The 16,898-nt window shown below is 38.5% G+C and overlaps 1 protein-coding gene across 5 annotated transcripts in view; it reads left to right on the forward strand.

Moving 5' to 3' along the window:
- The window catches only part of LOC140465771 (V-type proton ATPase 116 kDa subunit a 1), a 61,095-nt gene extending 44,741 nt beyond the window's left edge, over positions 1-16,354 (forward strand). For all 5 annotated transcript variants that reach the window (XM_072561523.1, XM_072561525.1, XM_072561526.1 and 2 more), the window contains one exon: positions 13,376-16,354. In XM_072561523.1, the coding sequence (XP_072417624.1) occupies positions 13,376-13,469 (94 nt within the window). In that variant the 3' untranslated portion in view covers positions 13,470-16,354. The remainder of the gene's footprint in view (positions 1-13,375) is intronic.
- Positions 16,355-16,898: the final 544 nt, after the last annotated feature.

A 16,898-nucleotide genomic window follows, 5' to 3' on the forward strand; every position in this document is an offset into this window, starting at 1 on the left:
TTGAATTAAATGTTATACCTATTAGGCAAGGTTGTAAAGACTGGAGGCTTTTTTCCCCTGCAAAAAGGCAACTGAGGAGTGACCCACTAGAAAAAGATTTCTTGTGGAGAAGAGCAGAGCTTAAGAGGACTGAAATAAGTTAGTTACTAGGAAGTCAAATAGAAAATTCAAAGGAAACTTCTTTAACCGGTGAGAACATTGAATTCTCTATCATAAGGAATAGTCCAGATACATTTGAGGGAAGTTGGGTAAGCAGATCAGAAAAGAGGAGGAAATGGGAGGATTATGCTGATAATTAGTAGATAAGGAAGGATTGGGGGTGGATTGAATGCATTAGAGGAAGTATGGACTAGTTTGATTGTGGATTTAAGGATAATTACTAGCCCAGGTTTACTGCCCTTTCTCCTCTTCAAAATAGTGTCAGGTCCTTTATATTCATGTGGAAGGGTAGACAGGGTTCCTGGTTAACGTTGCATCTGAAAGAAGCTCCTCTGACAGAAGTACTACACTGAGGTGTCCCTTTATTTTTGTGCTGAAGTCCTGAAATATGAAATAGATGTGATCAGGCAGGAATGCTACCATTTGTAATTTTATTTAGCGGATCTTTCCTGTAACATACTGCTGGCAATATGACAAATTGGTCTAGCTTTGAAAACATAGATTAATGTAATCCAAATTTGTGTTTAGTTTTCTTTTATTTATTCATGGCATGTGGGCATCGTTGTTCTGGGCAGCATTTATTGACCACCCTTAATTGCCCAGAAGACAGTTAAGAGTCAGCCACGTTGTTGTGGGTCTGGAGTCTCATGTAGGCCAGACCAGCTAAGGATAGCAATTTGCTTCCCAAAAGAGCATCAATGAACAGCATGAGGTTTTACTGATAATGGTTTCATGGTCACCATTGAACTCTTAATTCCAAATATTAATTGAATTCGTATTCGCCATCTGCCATGGCAGGGTTCAAACCTCGGAAGAGAACATTACCAGGCCTTTACCCCTAAGCTATTCCCCCATCACCAACAAAAGCCATTGGGAGTGTTCTCCATTCTTCCTTCCATAATGAAGCAAAGGTGATTTTAGATTAATAACTGTTAATAGTTTCCAACTATGCCTTTACTTTCTCAGACAAAGCTAAACCTGGCAAGTTGAGTGCTGTTTCAAGATATTTTTCATTCTTGTGATATCCTGTTTTTAACTGACAGATTGAAGTGTGAATACTGAGATATACTATGTGTACAGTGGTGGTAATCCAGTATAAAGAAGCTTTTGTGAATTGTCTAAACAGGAACACCAATAGTGGAAAGAGATCTTTTAGATGACCTTGAAACTTTTGAAGTTCCAATGTTTTATCTTGGAATAGTGACCCAGATATTATTCAGCAATGAAACAACAGCATATGTTGTTGCTGAGCTCTGAGAAAGTTGTCCTCAAAGATCTAATGTTTAAACTAATGTAGCAAGGGCATGGGAACCTAAATTGTAGTTCCAGTGTACAGGAGATTAAGGGTAGTGAGGTCATGGATAGGTTTACAAAGTCACGAGTGGGCACGAGCAACCAGGATATTGGTTTGAAACGCATGTACTTCAATGCCAGGATTGTGCGGAATAAGGTGAGTGAACTTGCAGCATGGGTTGATACTTAGGAATTCAGTGTTGTGGCCATTTCAGAGAAGGGACGGGACTGGTTGTTGCAGTTTCCGGGATTTAGATATTTCAGAAAGAACAGATATGATGGTTGAAAAGAGGGCCGGGGGGGTGGGGGGTGGCATTGCGAATCGAGGGTAGTATGACCGCAGCTGAGAGAACGTTTGAGGACTCACCCACTGAGGTAGTTTGGGCTGAGGTTAGAAACAGGAAAGGAGAGGTCTCCCTGTTGAGAGTCTTGTATCGGCCTCCCTCCAATTTGTTCCAGGGATGTAGCAGAAAGGATAGCAAAGATAGGAGCAAGCGTATCAGGATAGTTGTTGTGGGGGTCTTTAACTTCTCCAATATTGACTGGGAATACTATAGTTCAAGTAATTTAGATGAATCTTTTTTTTTCAATGTGTGCAGGAGGGTTTTCTGAGTTTGCAGGAGGGCTTTCTACAGTATGTAGACAGGCCAACAAGGGGCAATGCCATATCGGATTTGGTACTGGGGAATGAACCCAGCCAAGTGTTAGATTTGGAGGTAAGTGAGCACTTTCGCGATAGTGACCATAATTTGGTTAAGTTTGCAATAGCAATGGGCAGGGATAGGTTATACTGCAGGGAAAGAGGTATAACTGGGGGTAAAGCAATTGTGATGCAATTAGGCAAGATTTAAGATGGGGAAGGAAACTGCAGGAAGTGGATACACTTGAAATTTGGATCTCATTCAAGGAACACTACTGCGCGTTCTTGATAAGTATATACCTATCAGACAGGGAGGTAGTTGCCGAGAGAGGGAGCCATGCTTTACTAAAGAAGTTGAAGCTCTTGTCAAAAGGAAGAAGGGGGCTTATGTGAGGATGAGGTGTGAAAGCTCAGCTAGGGCTCTTAAGAGTTATAAGTTAGCCAGAAAAGATCTAAAGAGGGCTAATAAGAGCCAGGAGGGGACATGAGAAGCTGTTAGCAGATAAGATCAAGGAAACCCTTAAGGCCTTCTAGAGGTATATCAGGAATAAAAGAATGACTAAAATAAGATTAGGGCCAATCCAAGATAGTAGCGGAAAGTTGTGTGTGGAATCTGAGGACATAAGTGAAGCGCTTAATGAATAATTTTTGACAGTTTTCACTTTGGAAAAGGGCAATGTTAGTGAGAATACAGAGATACAGGTGACAAAATTAGCTGGGATTGAGGTTGACAAGGAGGTTTTAGCAAATTTGGAAGAACTGAAAATAGAAATGACCCCAGAGCAGCATGGGATTCATCCTCTGATTCTCTGGGAAGCCAGGGAGGAGATTTCTGACCATAAAAGCAAATTACTGTGGATGCTGGAATCTGAAACCAAAAGAGAAAATGCTGGAAGATCTCAGCAGGTCTGGCAGCATCTGTAAGGAGAGAAAAGACCTGACGTTTTGAGTCTGAATGACCCTTTGTCAAAGCGTTTAGCTTAGATCTTTGTCATCATTGTTGACAGAAATTGTGCCAGAGGACTGGTGGATAGCAAATGTTCTTCCCTTGTTTAAGAAGGGGAGTTGGGACAATCCTGGTAATTAATAGGCCAGTGAGCCTTACTTCAGTTGTGGGTAAGGTGCTGGAAAAGGTTATAAGAGAGAGGATTTATAGTCATCTGGAAAGGAATAATTTGATTAGGGATAGTCAACATGGTTTTGTGAAGGGTAACTCACTAATCTTATTGAGTTCTTTGAGAAGGTGACCAAACAGGTGGATGAAGGTTGATGTGGTGTATATGGACTTCAGTAGACAATCGGTGCAGGAATAGACCATTCTGCCCTTCGAGCCTGCACCACCATTCAATATGATCATGGCTGATCATCCTTAATCAGTATCCTGTTCCTGCCTTGTCTCCATAATCCTTGATTCCACTATCCTTGAGAGCTCTATCCAACTCTTTCTTAAATGAATCCAGAGACTGGGCCTCCGTTGCTCTCTGGGGCAGAGCATTCCACACAGCCACCACTCTCTGGGTGAAGAAGTTTCTCCTCATCTCTGTCCTAAATGGTCTACCCCGTATTTCTAAGCTGTGTCCTCTGGTTTGGCACCCTCCCATCAGCGGAAACATGTTTCCTGCCTCCAGAGTGTCCAAACCTTTAATAATCTTATGTCTCAATCAGATCCCCTCTGTCTTCTAAACTCCAGGGTATACAAGCCCAGTCGCTCCAGTCTTTCAGCGTAAGGTAGTCCCACCATTCCAGGAATTGACCTCATGAACCTACGCTGCACTCCCTCAATAGCCAGAATGTCTTTCCTCAAATTTGGAGTCCAGAACTGCACACAATACACCAGGTGTGGTCTCACCAGGGCCCTGTACAGCTGCAGAAGAACCTTTTTTGCTTCTATACTCAATCCCTCTTTTTATGAAGGCCAGCATGCTATTAGCCTTCTAGACTACCTGCTGTACCTGCATGCATACCTTCATTGACTGGTGTACAGGAACACCCAGATCTCTTTGTACTGCCCCTTTACCTCAATGGAATCAATTCAGGTAGTAATCTGCCTTCCTGTTCTTGCCATCAAAGTGGATAACCATACATTTATCCACATTAAACTGCATCTGCCATGCATCTGACCACTCACCTAACCTGTCCAGGTCACCCTGTAATCTCCTCACATTTCACCCTGCGACCCAGCTTAGTATCATCAAATTTGTTAATGTTATTACTAATACCATTGTCTATAGCATTAATATATGTTGTAAAAAGCTGCGGTCCCAGCACTGATCCCTGTGGTACCCCACTGGTCACTGCCTGCCATTCCGAAATGGAGCCGTTTAACACTACTCTGTTTCCTGTCAGCCAACCAACTTTCAATCCAAGTTAGTACTTTGCCCCCAATACCATGCGCCCTAATTTTGCTCACTAACCTCCTATGTGGGACTGTATCAAAAGCTGTCTGAAAGTCCAGGTACACTACATCTACTGGATCTCCCTTGTCCATCTTCAGAGTTACATCCTCAAAAAAATTCCAGAAGATTAGTCAAGCATGATTTCCCCTTCATAAATCCATGCTGACTCTGACCTATCCTGTTACTACAATCCAGATGTGTCGTAATTTCATCCTTTATAATAGACTCCAGCATCATTCCCACCACTGCGGTCAGACTAACTGGTCTATAATTTCCTGTTTTCTCTCTCCTACCTTTCTTAGAAAGTAGTACAACATTAGCCACCCTCCCATCCGCAGGAACTGATCCCGAATCTATCAAACTCTGGAAAATAGTCACCAACGCATCCACGATTTCTAGAGCCACCTCCTTCAGTACCCTGGGATGTAGACCATCAGGCCCCGGGGACTTATCAACCTTCAGACCTAACAGTCTCTCCAACACCAATTCCTGGCAAATATAAATTCCCTTCAGTTCAGGTCCTTCAGCCCACTGTTACCTCAGGGAGATTGCTTGTGTCTTCCCCAGTGAACACAGACCTGAAGTACCAATTTAATTCTTTTGCCATTTCTTTGTTCCCTGTAATATATTCCCCTGTTTCTGTCTTCAAGGGCCTAATTTTAGTCTTAACCATTTTTTTGCCTTTCACATACCTAAAAAAAAGTTTACTATCCTCCTTTATATTTTTGGCCAGTTTACCTTTGCACCTCATTTTTCCTCTGCATATTTCCTTCTTAGTAATCCTCTGTTGTTCTTTAAAAGTTTCCCAGTCCTCCGTTTTCCCACTTATCTTTGCTATGTTATACTTTTTCTCTTTTAACTTTGTTTCTTAACTTCCCTCGTCAGCCACGGCCACCCATGCCTCCTCCTAGGATCTTTCTTCCTTTTTGGAATGAACTGATCCTGCATCTTCTGCATTATACACAGAAATATCTGCTATTGTTCCTCCACAGTCATCCCTGCTAAGGTATTGCACCATTGAAGTTTGGCCAGCTCCTCCCTCATAGCTCCATAGTTCCCATTATTCAACTGAAATATTGTCACTTCCGATTGTTCCCTCTCAAATTGCAGTTTGAAGCTTATTGTATTATTGTCACTACTTCCCCAATAGCTCCTTCACTTTGAGGTCCCTGATCAATTCTGGTTCATTGCACAATACCAGATCCAGAATTGCCTTCTCCCTGGTAGGTTGCAGCATCAGCTGTTCTAAGAATCAGTAAGCCGTTTGATAAGGTTCCACGCATGGTGTAGGCTATTGCATAGAATACGGAGATTCAGGATTGAAGGTGATTTAACGGTTTGGATTAGAATTTGACTAGCTGAAAGAAGACAGAGGGTTGTGGCTGATGGGAAATGTTCATCCTGGAGCTCAGTTACCAGTTGTGTGCCGCAAGGATCTGTTTTGGGGCCACTGCTTTTTGTCATTTTTATGAATGATCTGGATGCGGGCGTAGAAGGATGCGTTAGTAAGTTTGCGGATGACGCTAAGGTAGGCAGAGTTGTAGATAGTGCCGAAGGATGTTGTGGGTTACAGAGGTAAGATGTAGAGCTGGGCTGAGAAGTGGCACATTGAGTTTAATGGGAAACGTGAGGTATTTCACTTCGGAAGAAGTAACAGAATGCAGTAAAATTCTTGGCAGTAGATGAACAGAGAGACGTTGATGTCCTGGTGTAGAAATCCCTGAAAGTCGGCACCCAGCTTGATAGGGTTGTTAAGAAGGCATAAGGTGTGTTAGCTTTTATTAGTAGAGGGATTGAATTTCGGAGTCATGAGGTCATGTGGCCGCTGTACAAAACTCTGGTGCGACTGCACTTGGAGTATTGCGCACAGTTCTGGTGACCGCATTATAGGAAGGATGTGAAAGCTTTGGAAAGGGTCCAGAGGAGATATACTAGGATGTTGCCTGGCATGAAAGGAAGGTCTTATGAGGAAAGGCGGAGGGAATCGTTTTCATTGGAGAGAAGAAGGTTGTGAGATGACTTAATTGAGATGTTTAAGGTAATCAGAGGATTAGATAGAGTGGATAGTGAAAGGCTTTTTCCTCAGCTGGTGAAGGCAAACGTGAGGGGACATAGCTTTAAATTCAGGGGTGATAGATTTAGGATTGATTAGGGGTAGTTTCTTCACTCAGCAGTAGGGGTGTGGAACGGCCTGCCTGCAACAGTTTTAGATTTGCTGACATTAAGGGCATTTAATGGGTATTGGACATACATATGGATAATAATGGAATGGTGTAGGTTAGATGGGCATCAGATGATTTTCACAGGTCGGCGCAACATCAAGGGCTTGAAGGGCCTATACTGCACTGTAATGTTCTATGTTCTAATGATTGTGAGACATAGAGGTTTTGATGTACACTTAATCTGGTGCCAGTCTGAGGTACCCACACCCAACCAGCAGCAATCTTGTATTCAGGCAAGTTAAATAGCCAATCACATTGAAATATTCTCTCTGATGGAAAGCCATGATGCAAAATGAACTGAATTTTTTGCTTAATGAAATTTCAGAGCTGTAATTCTAAATTACAAGTGAAGATGAGTCTGAAGTTTTGTAAAACAATACTTATTATTTTGGACTGAATGTTTTTCAAAGTGCAGAATTTTAAATTTCTCCATTAGAAAACCTATTTTACAAAGCCAATGAGGCTGTTCTTTCTGAGGAACTTGTGTGTTAATCCAGTCAAAACCAGGTCAAACAGTACGGTTATTTCAACAGTTTTCTGAGCAAAGCTATCCACATATAATTTCAGTTAGTTCAGTGCTTTCTGTTTGTTCGCGGATTTGGGGAAACTTGACAATGCATCCCGGGGGAAGTGAGAAATCGCTCTCTCATCCAGCAACTTCTGGATCTCTTGAACTGCCGATGCTTGGACTCCTGAAATTGGCTACACCTTCTCATAAAATTATACAGTACAGAAGAGGCGTTTCAGTCCATGTCTGCACTGCCAAAAATAAACTAAATCTACACTAGTCCCACCTCCCAGCACTAGGTCCATAGCTTTGAATATCATGACACTTCAAATGCTCATCCTAGTATCTTTTTGAAAGGTTGTGAGCTTACCAGCCTCAACTACCCCCTCAAGCAGTATATTCCAGAATCTTAACACCCTCTGAGTGAAAACGGTTTTCCTCAAGTTCCCTCTCTATATGGACTGTTGATCATCATTGCTACTGCAAACACCAGACCATTCTGAATGCTTTCCTAACTTAACTGGAACAAAATATTTTGTTACCCTCTCTGGAGTTGCATGCTGCAGAAAGTGTTGACAGTTAGATACTTAAAATAAGCAGTGCCAATGCATTTTAAAGCAGTAACTAAACTAGTTTGAAATGGGAGCAATGTAAACGAAGCTGGATAATTAGATTTAATTAGTGTAATATGATGTCATAGTCTTGGTAAGAAGCACTTAAATCCCAGTAGTGCCACCGAGCATGGCAAAAATGTATTCCTTTATCAGTATCTAATTGCAAGACGAAGGTTACAAAATAGAGACTAGACTTCCAGTATGATTTGCCAAGCTTTAAAATAGTGTTTGTATTTTAAACCTCTCAACAACAAATGTAATGTTGGAAGCGATGGTTGAGCTCAGTTATTTTAGACTATAACCTGAGTCGAGTATATCCTAGGGCACACTTTCAAAGCCTAGATAGTCTTGTGGATAGAGCATTTTAGTTGCAATATTATTTTTGGAAGTATTCTGTAATTATAGTAATTGTCTTTGTCACTGGTGATTATTCAGGTAACTCATTCCGTGAAGTGTGTTTAGCTGTTCTCATACGTTTTGTTTGCTGCTTCAATGCCTTCGTTCAATCTAGTTGAAGCAGTTACAATCTGTGCTAATTCTCTCTGAAACTAATGATTGACCGTATCCATTGGTAGCAAGCAACAAAAATGCTACAAGAACGTTAAGAATGATAGAGAATTGCCCTTTTAAACTGATCTGTGGCCTGATCTACATTAGAATTAGAATCCCTACAGTATGGAAACAGGCCATTTGCTCCAACAAGTCCACACTGACTCTCCGAAGAACATCCCACCCAAACCCATTCACCACCCCCGCGCGACAGCAACGGCCAAGGCACCTATCCTACATATCCTTGAACACTATGGGGCAATTCAGCATGGCTAATCCACCTGCACATCTTTGGACTGTGGGAGGAAACTGGCACACCCAGCGGAAACTCAAACAGACACAGGGAGAACGTGCAAACTCCACACAGACAGTTGCCCAACGGTAAAATTGAACCCAGGTCCCCTGACGTTGTGAGGCAGCAGAATTAACCGCTGAGCCACTGTGCTGACCATTTGAATTATGCCTGTCCTCATGGTCAAAGAAACATTCGCTGACTAAATTTTTTTAAAAAGCTGAAATGTCAGATACAATTGTAGTGTTCCCATTGCATTTAAATTTTAACTTATTTTAGTCTGATTGTTTCATTAATTTTCTCAGTTCTGTCTTCTGGGCTATTTTACTATTGCCCCCTATTTGCTTCAGCATTTTGGAACAGACTATACTCCCAATTCCCTGGCTTCCAAATTGAACACTAACCTTGTGGATTAATGATACAACTGAGGCCACATCAGTTGACCATTTGCATTTTTCATAAGTGAAATAGAAGACTCCAGATTAATTTGTTTATTTTCTACACTGTGATTTCTATAGTTAACTATAGAAGTTATGCAGTAACTTAACTTAAATGTTCATTTTCTGTTAATTTTTTGCCTTATTACAGTGAGCTTTTAACTGGTGACCTTTTGCACTGAACAATGCTGAGCAGTCATAAGATACATTGATAGAGTTTTACTTGTTCATAAAATTTCAGTAAACATTTCAAAATGATTTAATTTTGCTGCACCCTTGCATTTTGGTGGTTGGAATAGCCATGATCCATCTAAAGTATATTCTCTCCTGTTTATTTCAGTCAGGTGGATAGAAACCATTATATCCTGGAGATTTGTCTATCTCCAGTAGCACTATTTTCTGAGACCATTTATTTTCTCTCCTAGAAGACTTAATATAAGTTTCTCCCTTTGACCTAGCTCCTGTTCTACCACTGATTTTGTTTTCATGCTTCATTCTTAATAACTGAGGGTATTCATTTAGCAAGGCTATCAATTCCTTTTCTGTTATGATCTTGCTTCCTTTTTTAATAGGCTTACATACCTACAATATGTAGGGGATATATTGGGTCAGTGTTAACTGGAAAACTCAGGACTTAAGTACAAAATCTTGACAAAATCTTCAGTACCAGTGTGCTGAATTGTTAAATGTAATAGAATGTCTCACGTTTTAAGCTGACGGGCTATATGCAAATTGATTATTTTTGGATGTAGGTGTGCTGGCTGAGCTGGAAAGTTCATTTTCAGATGTTTCAACCCCATACTAGTTAACATCAGTGAGCCTCAGGATGAAGTCGGAAGCTCACTGATGTTACCTAGTATGGTGACAAAACATCTAAAAATGAAGCTTCTACCTCCAATGAGCAAACCTACATCCAGAGCCTCAACCTGAGCTGCAAATCTTCTCAAAACTCGCTAACTATTATTTTTGTCTACTTACTATTTGCCCTATTTTAGAAAAAAACATTAATTCATTGGATGTACTAAGATGCTTTATAAATTCACTTTTTGAGTAGGTAGCATTTCAGAATAATTTTAATGTACACTTACTTTCAAGTGAGAGCAAACATTCTAGAGCTAAGTGTACTAGTTAAAGTACTAAACGTGTTTTGCATCAAAACTATCCTTTTGAGAAAAGTATGATTGAACATTGCGGACCGTTAGAAGGAATTGACCTATCTTGGCAGCACACTTGATTCATGGCCTGTACAGTGCTGTGCATTCATACACATGTTTTGGCTGGTGAACAGATTTCATCATATGTAGCTTTTACAAAAGATGGGTGTGTTATTGGACCAACTGGATATCCATAAAGCTTCCAATAATCCAGAGTGTGTTGGAATGCTTCATGTCTTTCCAGAGAAATGCAACATCTATAAAAGAATAAATTTGATGCCTGTAAACAGATTCGTTTTTTGCTAAAGTAACGCAAAACCCCCCAATATGTATGAGATTTTCTCTTCCTTGTGTACAATATTGTATCATACTTTTTGAATAAGTATAAGCGTGAAATTCCTGAAGCCATTTGACGTCAATCCAAACTGTTGAAGTTGAAAACTAGATGATAGCAAATTGGCTTGTGTATTAAATCAACACTATGTAGCCTTTCCCATGTGATTAAGGCAATTTTCTTGTAAACAAAATTGTTTGGCAAACTAATTCGTAGGACTGAGATGCAGTAATTATTCAAATGTTCCCCAAGTTGATCTCATCCCTGAGATTAAAATACATGCATTCACCGACACTCTTCTCTTGGCAAGTGGTTGGTGTACTTTTGTGTACAATAGTAGTCCATTATGATATTTTGTTCCTGTTTCTCAGTGGTTACATATTTGCTCTCCACTGAAGTTACCAACATATGTTTGTGTTGATTACTTCCCCTCTTGTCTTAAGGATAAGGTTGAGTTTATTTTTTAAATATTCGTGCGGAAACGTAATTCAAAAGATATTGCTCTAAATTTATAAACTCACTTTTATGAACTCTTAATGCTGAGCAATTTAAGAATCCTTGTGAAAGGGAAGTTTCTATTTTTGAAAATCCTAATGAGTAGAAGTTTCAATTTAGGATACTATAGTGTATTTGCAAGCGTATTTAGGCTTTTTCTTCTCTGCCAAATTGTACTTTACCTTGAAGAAAACTTCTCACTGTGTATGCAGTCAACTGGGAACTGATCTTGGAGTTTTAAATCTATTTTGCTGAATCCTTTCAGTTGTCAGAAAGTTTTTAATCTATCAGTCATTGCCGTAAACTAACACAAAAGTGAAAAAACATCTTGCTGTCCTAATGTGCCACCATGTTTCTTGATTTTTTTTTCCTGTAATACTATCAGTCAATTTGCAAATCGTGTGCATTTGTGCATATTGGAAAAGTTCTTTGTAATGAATGATAAAGCATTATTAGTAGGAACTGTCCAAAATATTTTTAAATTTTAATCATGTTGATATTTTTACAGTAATTGGGATTTATTTTTAATTTTGGTGTTTATCTGCTCCATTGTAAAGTATCTGTGTATTCAGAATTGGCAATCTCAAAGAAGCATTATTTTACCTGCCCTTCTGAAAGTTTAGTTACTGTGAAGCCTAAAGTGCGTCTTCTGTTTGATACTTCAAAACAGTGCTGTCGGTTCCTTTTTGGAATAACTGTTTAAAAAATGTAAACAAACTATTTGAGATCAAACCTTTTCCTAAAATCTGGTTTGATTTTATTGCATAATTGCAGGAATTTTGTAGAAATTACAGTGACTGGATATTGGAAAAATGCTTGAATCAAATGGACCCAAAGCATATCTTAGTGCAGCCATGTCTTATCCAGATAGAGTCCAGGAAAGGTCTATGGGATGATCTTTGTCTTGTGGTGACGTAATTAAAGTGATACTCATTCTTGCTGTGTTTGTGTCTGGGAGGATGAGAGAATGTGATCTATGTAGAAATTAATTTAGATAAAAATAATCTGAATTACATGGTAAGGGAGTGTGACCTAGGTTAATTTACTTTGTGCCTTGATACTTGCAAAAGATTTGTTTTTGAAGGAAAACTGCTGTATTGTAATTTTCATTCATTTTGCTGAGGATCATCTTTCATTGGAAGAATATTTACAGGATTTGCATCCCTGCTGATTCATCAGTAAAATTGTTTTGTGGAACAGATTGAACTTTAATTAACGTTAAAAAATTAACATTTTTAAATGTCCTGGAAATGTGATATCAATGTTCTTTCAACAATGGTGTATGAGACCATACTTTTGAGATCAAATATATTTTAGAGTTCTCTAGAGAAGGTGTTTGAGAAGTGGTAGAACTCCAAAAACACAACTGAACCTACCACAAGCCAGCAATGTTGTTTGTTAGCACTTCGGCCTGTAGGTCAGGTTCAATTCTCAGTTTTTCACTAATGTTCTATTTTAGATAAACATTTACAAAAGGATATAGAAAAACTGAAAGTTCTGGATATGCCAAATATTCCCCCACAATAGCCTTTGTGTCCATTGTAGTGTGCATTTGGACAGTCAATTTTCCAGAAAATATATAGTTTTCATTTTTATGCAGTAATTGAAATATCAACAAAAATAAAACCTGTTTTTCACCAGCTGGTCTCTAAACTGGTTATTGAAATCAGTTCAGGCCCCCAAATCTAAAGCAAACCATTCATAGTTGGAGAAATTGGACATAAATCCCTGGTTTGTCCTTGGCCACCTGTTAATTAAGGGTAGTATGTGAGATCACTTTGCTGGGTAATTGTACAACAGCTCTGCTGTTCCGTTACCTGTAAATTACATTGTGTCTAATAGTTTACCTTACTCACCTGATACTCTACTGCTGTTTCAACTGAGGCATCAGCTGGAATTTGAGATTGTCCTTTAAATTTGCATATTGGATCTCCCACAGAACAACTATAGTCACTGTTGTATTTGAACTCATGGTCTATGTTGTACTACATGGACAGCACAGCATATTGGGCAAAAGTGAGGACTGCAGATGCTGGAACCAGAGTCTAGGTTAGAGTAGTGCTGGAAAAGCACAGCAGGTCAGGCAGCATTAGAGGAGCAAGAAAATGGATGATTTTCCTGCTTCTCTGATGCTGCCTGACCTGCTGTGCTTTTCCAACACCACTCTAACCCAGCACAGTATAGCAGTGCTGTGTGGCTAATTGTGATTATAAATTGATTTTATTTTCAGCCATAATACTACCATCTATAGATAATTAACCAATATGTTTTTGATTTCACAGGGTTGAGTTCCAAACTAAATTCTACTCTGGTTCTGGTTACAAATTTGTTCCCTTCTCCTTTGAAAGCATACTTGAAGGAAAGTTTGAAGAGTAGAACCGAAGTTGTATTACATTTCAAGATCTGTCTGCTTGTGGTTTGTAAATGTATGGTTTGTGATGTGCATTTAGATCATGTAATTTATGCCCTTTGTATCTTGATGCAATGTTGTAGCTGATGTTGTTGTTACTTTTCTGCATGCACTGAAACCAAATGTTTTCCTTGTGTGAATCAATGCAGTTATGAAGTGTGACTATTGCATTGAACTGAATTTGTCCCACTCAATGTTCACTTAATGATTTCTTGCTGTGTAATTGTACTTTGGTATACACATTCATATAGATAAGCTGTTCACTTTTTGTGTCTTGGAAAGGCTGGGACTAATCTGACAGTATTGCAGTATTATACCTCCTAGTAATTCTATACAATGTGGGATAAGACTTGTAACTAGCTACAGATTTATTTATTTAACTTTGTGGGAAGTGAAGGGCAAGATGTACTTCAGGGAAAAGATAGGTGGGCATTAGAATACAGCATTTGGAATGTATTCTTGGCCACCAAATATTAAAAACACTATGATGTGTAACTTATGATTCATTGTAGGAGGTATGACCATCTGTGGCCACTATCTGGGTGAAGGTTCGGTGCGTAAAGCACAACAATGTATGGAAATGTATTAATTTGATGACAAAGTGACTTCACTTGTTGCTAAACTTCAGAGGAAGGCTTTTCTGGAACTATGCTCATGATGCCCACCTTTAGCAACCAGAGTTAATCATCTTGCAATGTAAAGAAATTCTAAAATGACTCCTAAAACACTTCTTCAGCAACATGGTATCAGGAGGAGAATTGTTCTGGTTGCTGTGCAGTTTCACTTATTTGTTTTTTTTTCCTCCCCTTTGGTTCAGTTGGAAATATTAATCAATTTGAACTGTACACTTTAGATCAGTATCTCAGTTACTTGACTGAACAAACTTCCCATATCTTCCCCACAACCCAAGTGACAGATATTTAATTCTGGCCACAACCACTTTTGTCCTGTCATTAAGGTTTCAACTTCATATCACCTCGGTTTAGAGGGAGCATTTGGAGTACAGAGGGGAGAAAGTGGCACATTCTGTTGGTTTGGATAAAGTTTTAATCCAATTGTGATGGCTGATTCAGAGATTCTGATAATTCTTGGATGCCTAAAAATATAAAAATTAACTGTTATCTGGTTCAGTTATGGAATTTTACAAGACAATCATACCATTTGCAGCAAACTAGTTACCCCGCCCCCTTACATTGTGCAGGTGAGCTGAATACCATCAATGAAAAGCTATTCCTCTTGGTGTTGGTGTTAGCCCAAAGCTGCCTTTGTATCTCCAGATTTCCAAGAAAATATCAAGTTGAAATCTTCATACTGATTTTATTTTTATTATTGTACGCATTGGACTCTTGAACATGTTGAACATAGCATATCCAATTCAAGGTTCCGTAAATGGTATGCCTTTGATTTCTAAAATGATTAACTCGGCTGCATCTACAAAATAAAATGGAGCAGTTTTATGCATCAATTGAATAGATCTCTCATGATTATTGGCTTTCGTTGGTCCTTGGGTTATTTTTGTGAAATTGTAGCACCCTGTGTTAAGTTTCATATTTTTGGAATGACCAAATTAATGGACTACTTTGGTTAAGAGTCATACAGGTTTAAGACTCTTCAGATATAAATCTGACATGTCCAATACAGCAGCTGTTTATAATTTATATTTGAATGTTATATTTAGCAGATTAAAATAACATTATTTCCCTGCCAGTTCCTCTTACAGGTGTCTCAACACCATTTTGGTTTGAATTCTGCATTGTTGATGATCAATCTTCTTAATTTTAATTGAATTAATTATTTATTTCAAGATTTTGTAAATGAAATAACCCTCCTTAAACCTTAATGGTCAGTGAATCCAGATTTGTCTTTCTGTTTGGATCATAATTTGCATTGTTGTCGTGACTGTTATTTAACTGAATATTAATACAAGTTTCTCCCTGTACCTTTGTCTTTGGCAATTACTTTATGTAATGAAATTGGTATTGGGATGGTATAGTTGTTGAATATTGGAAATTCTCTTCCAATAATTGTATTACCATTGTAACTTGCATGGTATTTCTCTTTATGTTGTGTACAAAATTCCATGGCCAAATTAAAGCTATGTGTCCTCCATTGTTTTAATCAAATGATTTGCACTCAGAATATTTGCATATCTTGAAACATTAGACGATTATAATCTCTTTCACTTTCTTGCTCTGCTGCAAAACTTGCTTTTAAAATTAGATGCTACTCTAGTTTCTGATATACTCCTTCATACAATGGATCAAGAAGCCCATTGATTTAAAACTAGTAGTATATGCTTATGGGACTACTTTGACCTGTTGCACAATGATCATGTTCCATGTCATTATGGTGTGGAGGAAGGGATAGAAACAGCATTAAATAATATTATAGTTATGCTTGTGTATATAGTGCTTTTTGTCAGGAGAAGTCAGCCGTTGTACTTTTCAATGTATTCTGTTCTGGGTGAAAAGGAATGACTATCTTGTTGATTACCCTGTCCTTCAACCAACCAACCAACCTGGACCCCTGACACCAAACTATCAATGTGTCAAACATCGTGCAAGCATTAAATTCCAACTTTAAAATGTTACGTTAATTTTGTGTATGTACTTTCATAGTGGCTGAGCCACAACTAATGAATCCTCCAGGTCTGTTGATATTTGTTTGCTGTTGTGATTTCTTGTTTACATGTTTTGACTGTTTACAGTTAGTGAATGTGTGCCCAACTGAAGCTGAAAGTTCTTTAGTCACCATATTGTGATTATTTAGGAATTATTCTGATCTATTGAAACTTGTGCATAAAGTCAATGTATATTTGAACATAGAATAAAAACATAGTGGAATGTAAAAATGCTCATGGCCATTGAATTAATTTCTGACTTTTTTTTTAGTCGTTTAGTATTTACTTGCAACTTGTCCTTTTTGGTTGCCTGACTTTCTGCTATTCCATTGTTGAACAAGTGATTTTGTTTTTATGTCAATAGTATATGAACTTGCTTGATGGCAACGTAATAACTAAATAGATGACTCTTGGTGATAAATGTAAGACATTCAATTATAGATGAGGCAAGTAAAGATGTTCATTGTTCTTTGTAATCTTTTAGCTATCATCTTTTAGCTAATTGTATTAGGGCCACCTTAAAAGAGAACAGTCAGGAAGTAAAAAGTTGTAGAGAATTTAATAATTGACTAGAATCCATAGAAACAGATGTTTTTCCTTTATTCAGTTGTCCTATTTCAGAATCATCATATATATCTAGCATTTTTAAAAAAAATCAAACTATGCAAATATAACTTGTTAAAAATTAAACTGATGTTGGGGGAAAGAAATAGACATGTGGCTATAAATGATATTAAAACAATCAGATCTGGAAGTGCTGAATGACAGGTCCCTT

Source organism: Chiloscyllium punctatum, chromosome 42 (genome assembly GCF_047496795.1).
Source record: "Chiloscyllium punctatum isolate Juve2018m chromosome 42, sChiPun1.3, whole genome shotgun sequence".
In the NCBI taxonomy this organism is placed as follows: Eukaryota; Metazoa; Chordata; class Chondrichthyes; order Orectolobiformes; family Hemiscylliidae; genus Chiloscyllium; species Chiloscyllium punctatum.